The following is a 14,231-nucleotide window of genomic DNA, read 5'->3' as shown; positions in this document are numbered from 1 at the left end:
AGTAGTCTTTCCCGTGATTTTAACATTTCATAACAGTTGTTCTAGCACAAGCTGTAAATATTTAAAAAGGGTTTTGATTAAAGCTTTACTGGAACATGAAGGCAGCTGTAAATAAGCTCATTATCAGAGAGGGTTGCCAAGGACTGCAACATCTGTAAGTCTTACCCGATCATCTGAACCGAGTGGGTGTGGGACCAGCAATGTCCTTACCCCTCTCTTGAGTTGCAGGGGAAGGCCGTCAAGCAAAACTTAACACCAGTTTGATCAATTATTCTAGGTTGCTTTGGTACAGTGCATCCTGATGCAACTGTGGAGTTTATCCCAGAGAAAATACCAGGCCAAAGAAAACAAGCCACGGTATATGAAGTTACCACAGAACGTGCCTGAGTCAGAGTTGTGACAATTGAAAAAGCAATCTTCAAACACCCAAGAAGTGTGGTCACTCAAATCTATGTGTATTTACAAAAAGGCAAGATTTATTGGCTTTTTCAACTTCCTTGATTAATATAACAATTCAAAGTATCCCCCCTACCCCCTTTCCATTTATTTATTAAGAGGTTTTCCCAATATCAAGTAATTTTAAAATACAGGTAAAATTTAATGAAAGTGAAATGTGCTCAGAAGAAACCATGGTAAAATTGCCACTCATCATTTGTAGTAAATAATGTGTTTACGTATATTCTTACCCAAAAACATATAGCCATTAATATACAGAGGCAGTAGCTGGTGTTAGATTATAATCTTGATTACATCCTCTCTGGTACTAAACTATATCTTAATATCTATGAGTATTTAAAATAAGTCTTCATAAAAACTCCATGGTTAGTTTTTGACATCGGAGACTATCAAATGTTAAAACTCAAATGCCACCGAAGTTTGTCCCATCAGATCAATACAAACCTCAAATCTTGTTGGGATTTGCAGAAGTTTAAGAGACTATAAATCTCTCACTGAATCCAGTTTAAAATGATACATACCAAACCTGAATCTTAATCAGAAATTAAATAAGGAATATTTAATACTACAGTAAAATATTAAATATAGGTAGGCCATGCTCAAAATTGCATCTAGTTCCTCCTCAAAGAGTGATCTCGGTTATAACGCCAATTTCAAAAGCTGTAACAGCCTCCTACTGCAGATACAAAAAACTCCACGTCCTGCCATGGAAGTGAAGTGCAGGGAGCTCAGCTCTTCACGGGCTCAGGTCTCATACATTTCTATATACATTTGATGAAATGTACTTGCAAAAATACTTACAGGTTCTCCCTTTCACCATGATAAATACTAACCAATGTTTTGCTTCTTACAAAATCCTTCAGGGAAGCAGCAGATAAAGAACTAAGCAAACAATCAGGCATCAATATTTATTAACACAAGACAAAGGAAACACAATCAATGCGTTAATGGAACACTGTCCAGCCAGATGTTAAATTTAAAAATGTATATCTAATCTAATTTTAAATAAATAAAAACTTTATACATAATTACATAATGCTGTAGTCTGAATTTGACAATGGTAAATAGGTTGACAGAAATTAAAGAAAATTGCATTTAGGGCTAAAATTTATCGTTTTTACAACCTTTTAAAGACAGTTAGTACGACACATCTTAATTACATTTATTTAAATCAGAAATGCAGTGCAAATGTTAACAAAACAGGACTTGAAATTACCTGTACCCACATACTTTGCTTAGGGAATATTCATAAACAATAAGACATACAAAATATTTTAGTTCCAAGTGGTAAAAAAAAAAAATAATCCTAGATTAAGTTTCATTGCAGCTGTTAGCTTGGAATCTGATGGACAACGACACGAAATAATTTGTCCTCTGCAACTAGATAAGCTGCCAAGTCAAATGGGCATGGAGAATCTGCTTCTTGGGACTCAACACTTGTTTCAGCAGTTATGGAGAAGAGCCCAAGTCTGAACCTGAACATGCAACATCAGAACCTTCAGTCGCCCTGCCAATTTTGTGAAGTTAATATTTCATTTTGTTCTCATATGGAATGACACCAAGCAAGCACTTTGAAGTGAAATGGTCACATCTCTTGACAGCCCTCCAAGACAACCAAATAATCATTTATCAGTTTGGAAGAACAAACTGACCCTGACCTCAAAGAGGCTAGCAATGAAAAATACTTAGCACTTAGTGCTGTACAGTTAGTTACCTCACAGGGATGTTGTAAGGATTAGATAATATCCTCATCTACAGATGAAGAAACTGAAGGAGTGAAATGACCTGTTGAAGGCCTTGTGGCAAGTCATTAGCAGAGCTGGAGTTAGAAATCAGGGTTTCCAGATTCACAGCTCCATAGTACTACTTCTCCAATACACTGCTTTTCACTGCGCCAAACATAGACAAAAGCATTCAATGAAATCAGAACTGGCCAGCTTCTATGTGTCACTTACTGGCAATCAAACATAGAATGTTGTCTCATTCTAAGGACAGGACTGTAAATTTAGTTCTCTAACAGAGAAATGTAATATACCAAAGCAAAGATTAACAGCATGAGTAAACTTGCTAAGCATAAGAAACTAGCAGATACCTAGCCGTATAAAAAATGGGAGGAAATCAAGTGTGCCATTTAAAAATTCCATTTCAGAGTCAGTCTGCCACATACTGGAAGTCTGATCAAATGAATACATCCACTTTTTATTTCTGAAAAAATGGTAACTAAAAATAAAATACAATCTTAGAATTTAAAAAAAAAAATCATTTTTGATGGACAAATGTGGTAATTGTTGAAAGAATTTAGATAAAGCTTTAATTTCAGTAAGAAAAAGTCAAGGCCATCTTTTTTTTATTTTCCTGAAATGTGCAACAACAAAGTGAAGGCTGTACTGCTAGTCACTTTGCTGTGCAAGAAAAATTAAAAAGTGGTGCATAACAAAACAAGGAAATTCTCCCACTTTGGTGGCTGAAAATGAGTAACAACTTCAGTGCGTTCTGCACCCTAAATAAGTAGTTGCAGTACCAACTGTATTAATCACAGTTACACTTGTCACCTTCCTTACTTCGTGGCCAATTTGTTAAAACTAGATATACAAAAAACTTCATGTGCAGGTAGTTTAGGACACACATAATAAGAAACTAGACACCAATAACAGAAAACCTGTCACATCTATGCTGCAGCACAATACCACGACAATTTCACCTGTGATGTTGTCTTAATCACAGTGGCAGATCAGGAAAAAGACGTCATTCAAAAATATGCACCTGTAAAGTGAAACCTTTGCAAAGAACTCAAATTGAGACTTGCCATAACAACTTGCAGTTTCTAAATCTATTTCCCCACCACATATTTTTCAAAAATATTCAGAACTTCCCATCTAAATTTTAACACTCCTGACCTCAGTCAGAGCTAACAGAATGCATCAGGAGTTTTTCAAGTACAAAACTGGGATTTGCTTACAGATACACTGTGTTCTGCTCTGACAACTGCCACAGGATCTTCAGAGTTCATACTACAAACCTTTTAAAAACTGCCTACAAATTTTGAATGAGGTAATGTGGAGCATTTTAATAACAAGTTTATTTACACTGTATACCATATTTGACTCAAAAAAAACCCTGCTGCGCTATCTGGTATCAGCTCTCATTGCTTCCAAAGTCATATTTTCTTAACATCCATAGGAATTTAAAAGATTATTAAGGATTACAAGAAAGAAAGGTAATTATGAGTCAAAACTTAAACACTGTCTCTCCATTAGCCCAGAGTGCAATCACTTACTAACAGCAAGAGCCTGTTCCCACTACTCTAGGGCTTCTGCTTCTTTACAGTTACTAATGTGAAAACCAAGTATTTTGGAGTTTGGAATATTCATTTTCATGAAGTTATTTAACAATCATTTACCACAATTACTCCGTTTCATTTTTGTGCCTCCTCCTGTAAAAGAAAAATTGCATTCAGCCCCAAACCCAGAAATTCCTAATTGTTTCTAGGGAATGTTTTGAAGAACTCTGGGTCTCCCATTTTACAGAAAAAGTCTATCTACAATGCTTCTTGCTATACCTAGAGGGAATTGAATGGAATAATGACTGAATTGCACAAACAGTGAATTTAACTGTGTGTTGACCTATAGGATTTTTTTTTTTCCTTTAAACACGAGGTTTCAGAGGGTGGAGGCAGAGGCTGTAACTTTGCATCATTTCAGTTAAGCATTTTGGACTTAGCACTGCGATTTCTGCCAGATTGCATGTTACTGTTTAAATATTTCAGCCTCATTTATAGAGATGTGCCTTCAAATCATAGATTTCTACATGCTATGACACACTTCTGGCCAGCAATAAAAGACTACGTACTAAAATAAGAAAACTGGTGTAAGGTTTGTGTATCTCACATTATTTGTCTAACCAAATGTAATTATGCTAAGGACCACAAAAGTTACTTGTCCTTAAAAATGTCTACCTTCAGCTGTCATCATTATCCAAGTTAATTTTCTATCTAAGTGAATTATGTATAATAATATTTACATATTTAAAATATAGGCTTTTTTTTTTTAATTCAAGAAATATCTATATGAATAAGTAACTCTTAGATTCCGTAAGTTATTGATTTGGTCATGGCACAATTTTAAATAAGTTGTGTGATCCCATGGAATGAATAGCTACAGTACAGATGCAAAGTACATTTTATATAGTAGGGAATTGCTGAACTCTGATGACCCTCCTCGTAATAGTTTATTATCTTAACTAAATAAACCCTCCCCTTAGAGAATCCTAAAACAGTATTAGATAAAAATACAAATATGTACAACGGATGAAAAAAGTAACACTACAGTAAAGGCCTTAGGAATTTTGCAGTTCACACGCTTGTCAACTTTGCATTTTCTAATAAAGCTAATATTTCAGTAAACTGTTACAAATGTTTTCCATTGTCTACCACATTTCCTTTTGTCCACTGGTAGTTAATGTGATCTTAATACCACAGGATGAGATGAAGGGAATATGGCAGCAATCTCAAACTTTATATCAAGTATTAGTAATTTTCACCAGCTTCATTTCTATAGCCACCCTTTGTCATTCGGTGGTCCTGCAAAGTTTCTGAGCATCACTTCCCCCATACACGTTACATGTTATAAGCTACATATATGGGGTCTAACTGATCCGCTAGAAAACTGTCACGGAGATGCATTCGTTGTTTCTCTCCTCTGGAATTGATAGGAATAACTCCAGGATCAACTACCACCACCACTCCCACAATTAGATAATGTTCTTCCAGGACCACATTTGTAACTAGAGGGACTAAATCCAGGGCTTCTTGTTCACAGCCACACAGCTCCACAACAACCACAAGCAAGTTGGTCCATGTGAACACAGCACTGTAGTTAAAAAGAAAAAAAAAAAGAACAAAACCAGAAAATCCAGTTATTTTCACAAAGATCCAAAGTTTTATATATTTTTTTATCCCAAGACAAAGTTTACCACCTGGCTTTACGTTGTATTTCAAAACAACCTAACTCCAAGACCCAGTCCCAACATATGAAAGATCAGTTCAAGCACATCTCAGTACTACCAGGTTTGACAAATGAACTAAATGCTGCCTTTCACTAGCTCACGTATGAATGGTTCTTTAAACCACAAAGCAGGAAATAGTAATCTCTATTTTGAATTAAGGCTTGTGAGAAGAGATTCACAGACTCAGCCCAGTATTATTCTGATCTATGGAAGGGAAAAGAGATGGATATGAAGATAACGCAACTTGCTGATGGTAACACAAAGTAAGGGTCTGTCTTTGCCTTCTGGCCACCCCACTCCACCCATTAAATCCTGCATCTTTGGATAAAGATTGCTACATTCCATCTAGGTTAGGCTAAATTCATTTTTCACTGCTGTTTTACCATTCAGCAATGCTTCTGTGCGTTCGAGATACTGAAGTCTCAATATCAATTGGATGGTAACGCAATCCCCTCAGTTCCAGAGTTTCATCCAGTGCTCCAACAACATACAGTGCATCATGGCGCTCTGGGGAGGAGAAATGGGAAATGAAATGTATGCATACTATGAAAACAGAAAATGTCAGCCAATAAATGGAATTTGGTTAAAACCAAGGGTCTCCTGTACCCCAACACATAGATCAGGACTCATTTGTTACACTCTGTGAAAGAAAACTCTCCATGTGAAAGACAAAGACTAATTTCTGCCGTACCTCCACTGGCAGCTGTAAGCTCTGTCCGACGAACAAAACCAAGGTATCCAGTCCGAGCCCAAAGGGTCTGAGCAGCATCACCAAAGCTCAGACGAGTGTTGAAATGATCAGCTTGAAGGGTTTCATTGTCATAGATGGTATAGTAGCCACTGGCTGTGTGTGGACTATTTACCCAAATCTGTATTAGAAGTGGAAAAACGGTCAGATCTACACACTACAACAACAGTGCATGTTTTGAGTATTTAAATAAAGCAGATAATAAAATGTAATGAGGAGGTTATAGTTAGGTAGAAAGATATACAAGATTTTTCAGGTCCAAAAATACTTTGCATTTAGCTCAAACCCCCAAATATCCTATAGGATATCAAAAATGCATCTTGCAGATCCTCTCTCCTAATAACTGTAAACTGAGGTCTGAGTAATTTTTATAAATTCCTGGATTTTTATAACATGTGAGTCCAACAATTGATGGCAATCTGTCAACACAGATTAAATATACTGGCGCGTGATTCAGATAAGGAGAGCAAAATGTAACATCGATCTATTTGGAAGCCAGTCATGTAAGATTTAGAATTGAAGAAGCCCTCATTTCTGGCAGGTTTTCTTTTTCTTTAAACTTAACACTAACATAACATCCCCTAAATCTGAATGCTCCAGCAATAATTCAACAAAAAAAGGCCTACAAGTATTGCTACTCACCAGCAACTTATGTAATTAAAAAGAGAGAATATAGATCAAGAAACAGACAACAGGAGAAGCTATCAGAAAAGTAAAATCTGTGCTTACCTCTCCAAGATGAGAATCTCCTAGAGGTCCTTTTGTCTCAGGATTAACAATGACTACTTTGACTCCAGGTAAAATCTAAAGGTCACAAAAAGGAATATGCAATCAGTATTAGAATCACCTTCACACATAACCACAATACAAAGGCTGTTCATTTACCTCCACAAAAGCATGAGTTCACCCATGGAAACTACAAACATGTAAAAACACGCTAGGGCATGTACACTCCAGGTACAATACTCCAGTATGGAAGTATTTCATGTCTGCAAAGCCACGCAGGAAAGGCATTATAGGTCTGCAGATTTTGCTAAACTTTGATTTTGAAGACTTCAGTGTTAAAAATTATTGCAAACATCTTCTGCTAATTCATTTAAAGGCAGTAAGAGCTACAGTAAATCCCAAATGGAACCTGATTTCAAGGATACTGTGGACAACACTTTTGATATGATTCATTTACTGTAAAATAGTAATATCCAAATAGTTTCATGCTCATTATAAACCAAAATAACCGTCTGGAAGAGCCACAAGACCACCTTTCCTAGCTACACATCAACATCATGAAGGGCATAAAAAGTGCTGCATGGTCACCAGGTGCTGTGTGCCATGCCACTAGGTAAAAACATGAAGTTACCTTCCCAGATTCTGAAAGCAGCAGGCTTTGAGGAGCTCCCCTTTCCACTAGACGTACTCTGAAATCAGAGAAAACATTGTCAGGAAAAGAAAAGAGCTGAAATCTACTGAGGGGCATGATAGCTTTAGTGACAACATTTTATATAGAGGAGTTATTGGTAAGTTTACTTAAACTTACTGTACCTGTCATGTCTCAAGGATTTCAGATCTACATACACCGTGGTGGGATCAGGCCCAGAGGTTCCCTAAAGAGTAAATATTAAAAAAATATATATATTTTATGCAAGCTCTGCCTGAGCTCAAACATTCCAGGAACTTCATACTCACAGCAGAATTCATATCTCCTTTTCCCTACCTTTGCAGTTGCACTCAAGGAAACATGTCAGTAAATGCAGCCTATTTCTCTCTATACTAAGCGTAACAACAGTGTGAGATGCATCTTGAGGGGGAAAACAGCCCAAGCACTTTCAGCTCTCAACTCTGGGGCAACTAGAGTTACTGTTTACATGGAACTAAACAGTCCTCTAATGCCATGTTTCAGTAGTTTTGAATATTTCTGATGCAGCTGAAAACAAAAGCTGCTTAAACCTTGTGCTTGCTGTTCTTTACAAAGCAGACATGGGGCTATACTAAGACAGCACAGAAGCATGTGCAGATGAGGAAGTTTACCAATTCAGAATACACTGGAATCTGGAAATCTGATGCCAGGGACAATATATGCACTAGAAGGCACTTGCATTACCTGTAAACAGATAGCAACATTGACTCTTGATCCAAAGGTGGTGCTTACAGCACGAGATGACAGGCCAATGTCTTTGAAGAGTTTTGAGAAGGAATGAGTGAGAGAAACTCGTGGTCGTTCTTCCGCAACTACCACACACGTCCGGACACAGGACAGATTAATTCCTCGTGACTGGAAAAGAGCGTAGACACAAATGAGTGCACAGGACTGTATGTGTTAATTACCTCTGCCATACTGCTCCAGGACCTAAAAAGTGGTATTTGCTTTTTATCCTTTAGATCCCAAAGAAATCACTCTAGAAATGCAAGAAAAACTCTGCTCTTGTGTTCGTTTCCTCTCTTCAGCTCCTATGTGTAGTTATAAAATGTGTCTGACTAGAGCCCAGAAATACCGCTACAACAAAATCATCAACACTGCTCCTTCTTCTGAGAGATAGTGTAGCATCATGTGCTTCTGCAGTGCCTTTCAGATAAGATTACATCTGTTATTCCTTATTTATATACATGGAAACCAAACCAAGTGAGGCTGCAAAGTCATTTACTGAAGCTGCACCAACTCTTCAACAAAACTTAGACCAGAATCCCTTATTCCTTCTAGACATGATCACGAGGGCACTGAACTGCACTAGCCAGCTGTTCAAACCTGTGCATTATTCTGTGTGCCTGGTGACACTCGACAAGGTAAGCACCTTCAGGACTCCATGCAACCAACAGGACAAGACCAATCCTTAACCTTGTAAATGGAGTACACAAATTATTTCAGTAAACCCATGCAAAAAGCCACCTCAAGCCTTTTACATAGCTTTTTTTTTTTTTTTTTTCCCTCCTTCCTCTCATCTCTCAAGAGAAAACACCTTTATTTAGCCAAGCATTTAACGTGTGTGCTTTACATCATGTGCTGGTCTGAGCCTTCACTGCAGACTGTTATATAACCAATTCCTCTGCATAGCATTTTGCTGCTGGCATCCTCTCCTTAGGGTTTGCCCAGCAGTCTCTGACACTCGCTGGCAATGTGCTACCTACACTGCAACACATACACCTTACTCTATTTCAATCTTTTTAATTTCCTGAGGCTCCAAACATTTCTTTTGCTGCTTTTGCTTTTGAGCAAGCTGTAGACTGGGGACTTGTGCATCACGGTACTGTTCTGCTTAACAATGGTATCGCTTTGCTTTACAACAACAGTTTAATTACTTTATGTAACATAACATTCAGGAAGCACTTCTTACCTTTAACATTTCAACTTGGTTTCCAAGTCCCTTTGTGCACAGTTCCATGACTGAATAGGAACAGAAAGTGTCCCTTATTTTATACTGGCTGACAGTAGATAACCAGAGAAAAAGATTGGATTCCAGCTCCATAGGAGGAATTAAAATTGACTGGTGTCCAGAATACACACTGTGAAGAACATCAAAGAAGAGAATATTTTTGTGCAGCAAGTAGTTATCTTTAAATTAATATTTACTGTATTTTCATCTCACATTCCTGCTAGGTCCCACAGCCCGCTTTTGGTCCCTGATCAGAGGCAAATTGATAATAGCTACAATGCCCACATTCAGTAGCAACACTGAATTATAAATACAACTTAGTTTACAAGAATAACGATTTATACACACACAAGCATGCACACACACTGTCAGAGTGAAGGAAGAGAACTGGCTCAACCACACAGTTTACAGAAAGAAAATTCCCTTACTGCAACATATAATCAAGGAAGAAAGGCAAGAGAAACATTCTGGAGCCAGTAATATTCAGCAGCACAAATATGCATAATCAAGATAGGATAACAACTTGCTAATCTGCAGGAAAAGGGAACATATCATTGTCAGCTCACAGAGAAATTCTCCTCTTACTGTAAATTAGTCATTCTGGTAATGTCAACATATCTGTCTGTAATTACACCAGCTAGAGACAGGGACTGTCATTTCCTACTTAAAACCAGCCGAGTTAATCTTCACCCTTTTCCACTCAAAGGTCATACCTGCAAAGGCACCAGAGCACAAAACCTAGTCCACAATAGGGGTCGAGACAAATTGCAATCTGCCGCGAGGAGTAGAGCTCGCACTGAAGCTTGATTGCCCTGCAAAGGCCACTCACTGCTGCGTGGGACATCTGGAACAGCAAAGACAGAGAAACTGTGCTGAAATTCCAGAACATCAAAAGAGGACTTCATCAAGACAGATAATGAGAGGTTTGCCTTGACAGCACTTCTCAATAACTGTATTTCTTCTTACCTCCCACAGCAGATGAAGAGCACTGCAAAACCCTCTGAGCCACAGTAAACCAGAAACAATGATACCAATAGCTACTGCTTAAAAGCTTTAGGTATCTCAGACCCCAGATAATCATTAATGCCAGTCTAAGGCTTTCTTTTTGTTTTAGTTTCATCATATCTTCTCAATCAACTGCATTCTTATCCTGCTTTTGGTGTAGCAGCGGAAAGCCAAAGTTCACGGCTCTGCTACTCACATCCCTCACTGCTCTCCTAATAGGCTACTCTCCAGCGGGAGGCAGTAGCAGAATTCCTGATACTCCCTGTAGAGACCTGTCTTCCAGCACAGCAGAACTAATTCTTCAGCCTGCAGTCATACTGCATTCTGTGCAGCAAAACCATAGCTTTATTGGAAGAAAAGTGAGGTCTTTATTTAATCTACAAAAGCCAGTTTTGGTGGAGGTATGCAGGAGAGGTGGTTCAGATTATCAGGCAGAGGAAAGACTCCAAAAAAAACATCTTCTAAAACCATTTTACTGTACCTTTACTCCTGTAAGCATGCCTGTTGTGGAAACACTAAAATCTAGATATGCTAACATTTCAGACGTAGGTGGTTTATAGATCTGAGACAGCCGCTTCCTGGGCAAGTCATCTGTGCAAGAAAGGAACAAACAGATTTGATTTTTTTAAATACTCAACTGATATTTGAAAGGAGAACTTTCAAATAGGCTGAGGTGGACCACAAAGCTTTCAATTAATTCTCTTTCCAAAACAGACAGACTAGTACATGAGAAGACTTTTGCCAAAGTTCTCATGTAGCAAGTTATTCATTCTCAGAAAAAGGGAGAAGAGACCAACCAATTCTTCTGTGTGTTTAAAACATTAAATACATGCTTTTACTTTTATTTTCTTAACCTCCAAGGCCAAAGGATGGAACATGACTACATAATAAGAGACACAATTAATGCAAAAACATAGCCTGCTTATTATGTTATCTGAGTTGCTCACTCTCTAGTGCCAGACAAGGAGACAAGGTAAGTTGACCATGACATGAGAAGCTGTCATAAGGGAATTACTGTTGTCTGCAACGTGATTTTTCAATAAAATTATGTTCCATTTATATCTCAAAAAATGCAGAAGAGAGATGAGCAAACAAGGTCAGACATCTTATATCTTGGATGGTTTCTAAGTATTCAAACAAAATTGTATGAGCCATCTGGTTAACATCTACAGTGAGGGGCAGTGTTTCCCTTTGGTAATCCCTACACAGAACTTGAAAAAGTCTTCTAAGTCCATGGACCACACCTGTGTCGATGATGGTTGGCCAGGTTTTCACATCTACAGCAGCAGCTGCCTCTCTGGATTTCAGTAGTCTCATTAAGGTCTGGGTTGTGAGAATACAGGCAGCTTTACTGACCTAAAAAGAAAAACATTTGCTTAAAAAAAAAAAAAAAAAGACAAAAAGCACATCCCGCAGACACTGTCATTGCAAGACTTGATATTCAGAGAATATATTTTACCATCTGTAGCCAGTTTTCCCAAGCAGACTTGCATTAATTTTCAACACTTCCTTCACTAAAACCCCGAATGCAGATTAAAATGCAAATAAGCATGGCAGGACCTTTAGTCCAAATCTAGCTTCCTCCCCATGGCTATAATGCAGAGACATCCTTTTCTGGTTACCAAACTTGTAAAGTAACTAATAGCAGGATTTGCACCAGTAAGGAGCATCGATATGAAATTTGAGGTAACATCACATGTTCGTTTCCCTCAGAAACCAACTGTTTCAAGGCAATTTGTGTTGCCACATAAAAAGGAGAGGCGGTTCTCGCTTGCATCTTATGAATTAAATCACTGTCCTTCAGGTATAAGACGTGCTTCAATCACTGCTGTCATTTAAACAGCCTGGGAGTTTGGACAGCTATGTTACCCGTTCAAATCTGAGAGGCTGAAAGAAGAGTGATCGAGCCCCGCTCTCAGTGACGGCCCCGTTACTCACTTCCACGATCATTCGCACAGTGGGCAGAGTAGCAGTGAGGCTCTGAGCATGAGGTGGTCTCACGGTCACGGGGATGCAGCCAGCATACAAACAGCCATAGAACGCGGTGATGAGCTCAATGCCTGCAAGGACACGATAGGCTGTAGCATGCAGCGCTGGTGGATGGATACCCTGGTGACACCAACCTTTCCTGGTGATGCCAGCCTTTCCCCGAGTACTTGTTCTCTGAGCATCAGTTAAAATTTTCGTTAGAAAAAGGAACACAGGCTAGTCACTCCCACGGCACAGATGTGTGACATAAGCAGTCCAAACACTGAGTCCAGCGTGACAAGGAAGCTAAGAAGCTTGGGATAAGGGGCTAGGAAAGCAGAAGAGACTGCAAAAAATATTCATCTTTCAATAAAAGAACATCCCAGCTGTTAAATGACTCCAAAGTCACGACAAAACACAGTTCTCTGGCAGTGAAAGTACAAACACCAAAGAGCACCTCTTGGTAGCAGTGAGCATCTTACACACGCCGAGTGATAAAGCTGTGTGCTGCTGGCCACAGCAGACTGAGCTGCCTCCTGCCCCCAGCCTCCTGCTGTAGAAGAGGCACCTAACAGTCTTGGAGGAAGCGCCCGTTTTCCACATGGCTGAAGGTGACGGCACCACTCTGTACCAGAAGCAAACTGCATGCTTTCCCTGAAGGAAGAGCTGCTGACTGGCGTGACTTCAGGCAAACGAGACCCGAACAGTCCAGGAGCTGAGAAGCCTCTGGTAGGGAGACTAATTAATCAATTTCTCCAGCACATGCAGCGTGGTCACACGTTTCTAATAACCTTGAAGTGAGCAGATCATACCAGAGGTTCTTTGATAACCACAGAAGTTTTTAAAGCTTTTGTTCTTAGAACAAAAGGAGACAGCAAGAGCTCACAGCATCTCTCCAGGAGTGAGAAGGTACAAATCAGCTCTTCCAAAACTCTAGAGAATCGAAGTTTGAGTCCTGATACTGCAACTGAAAGACATTAGGACAGCTCTCTGTGGAGTCAAAACTAGATCAGCAAGTTATGTAGTCCCTAAGGTACTGCTGCTTCAACGATCTCTCCTATATTTCCAGATCTCAGTGAGATTTCAAAGAAACACCACGTAGCATTTCCACAGTGGGATGCAGCTCTTATTAAAACTTGCTTACCAGGAGGATAAAGAAGCACCACATTGTCTCCTGCATTGAGATGTCCTTTGTCACACAGAACTGATGCAATTCTCTCAGCCTTTTTGTGCAACTGAAGGCAGGTGGCTGTGCACACAGTGGTTCCCTTGAAAGGAGACAAAAATGTTCTAAACAAGGGCTGGCACAACGTGGCAGTAAACCAGTTGCTGGAACCAAAGACAGAAAACAAACAAAACCAAAAGAACAACCCGACAACCTTGCTTACTACCCTCAGTCTATAGCTACTAGTTACTGATACCTATGCACTGCTGCCATTCATTGAGCTCTTTATCCACTACGATATCAAAAAGATAGAAACAGAGTTAGATCTGCTCTAGAAAATTCTACCTTCCAGGGAGTCAGTTCAGGTCTTCTTGCACCAGAACCTTGCCAGAATTTACTCAACAGGGATACACCATTAAATCATACAGGAACCAGTGAGACCTACAAACACGTTCAGTTTTAAAATGAAGCATTGAACCATTATGGTCATTAAGATGACAATGGCCTACAGGTTCAAAGG

At 39.0% G+C, this 14,231-nt stretch overlaps 1 protein-coding gene across 3 annotated transcripts in view; it reads right to left on the bottom strand.

Annotated features, from left to right (window-relative positions):
• Positions 1 to 1,350: 1,350 nt before the first annotated feature.
• DIP2B (disco interacting protein 2 homolog B) overlaps positions 1,351 to 14,231 on the bottom strand; it is a 68,195-nt gene continuing 55,314 nt past the window's right edge. For all 3 annotated transcript variants that reach the window (XM_084500057.1, XM_084500058.1, XM_084500059.1), the window contains 13 exons: positions 13,691 to 13,814; positions 12,517 to 12,638; positions 11,823 to 11,934; positions 11,060 to 11,169; positions 10,287 to 10,417; positions 9,535 to 9,703; positions 8,307 to 8,477; positions 7,748 to 7,809; positions 7,566 to 7,623; positions 6,938 to 7,012; positions 6,152 to 6,329; positions 5,844 to 5,967; positions 1,351 to 5,324 (listed from right to left, as the gene is read on the bottom strand). In XM_084500057.1, coding sequence (XP_084356183.1) covers positions 5,072 to 5,324; positions 5,844 to 5,967; positions 6,152 to 6,329; positions 6,938 to 7,012; positions 7,566 to 7,623; positions 7,748 to 7,809; positions 8,307 to 8,477; positions 9,535 to 9,703; positions 10,287 to 10,417; positions 11,060 to 11,169; positions 11,823 to 11,934; positions 12,517 to 12,638; positions 13,691 to 13,814 — 1,689 coding nt within the window. In that variant the 3' untranslated portion in view covers positions 1,351 to 5,071. The remainder of the gene's footprint in view (positions 5,325 to 5,843; positions 5,968 to 6,151; positions 6,330 to 6,937; positions 7,013 to 7,565; positions 7,624 to 7,747; positions 7,810 to 8,306; positions 8,478 to 9,534; positions 9,704 to 10,286; positions 10,418 to 11,059; positions 11,170 to 11,822; positions 11,935 to 12,516; positions 12,639 to 13,690; positions 13,815 to 14,231) is intronic.

Source organism: Aythya ferina (assembly GCF_964211825.1).
Source record: "Aythya ferina genome assembly, chromosome: 28".
In the NCBI taxonomy this organism is placed as follows: domain Eukaryota; kingdom Metazoa; phylum Chordata; class Aves; order Anseriformes; family Anatidae; genus Aythya; species Aythya ferina.
This window is presented reverse-complemented; position numbering and strand designations above follow the sequence as displayed.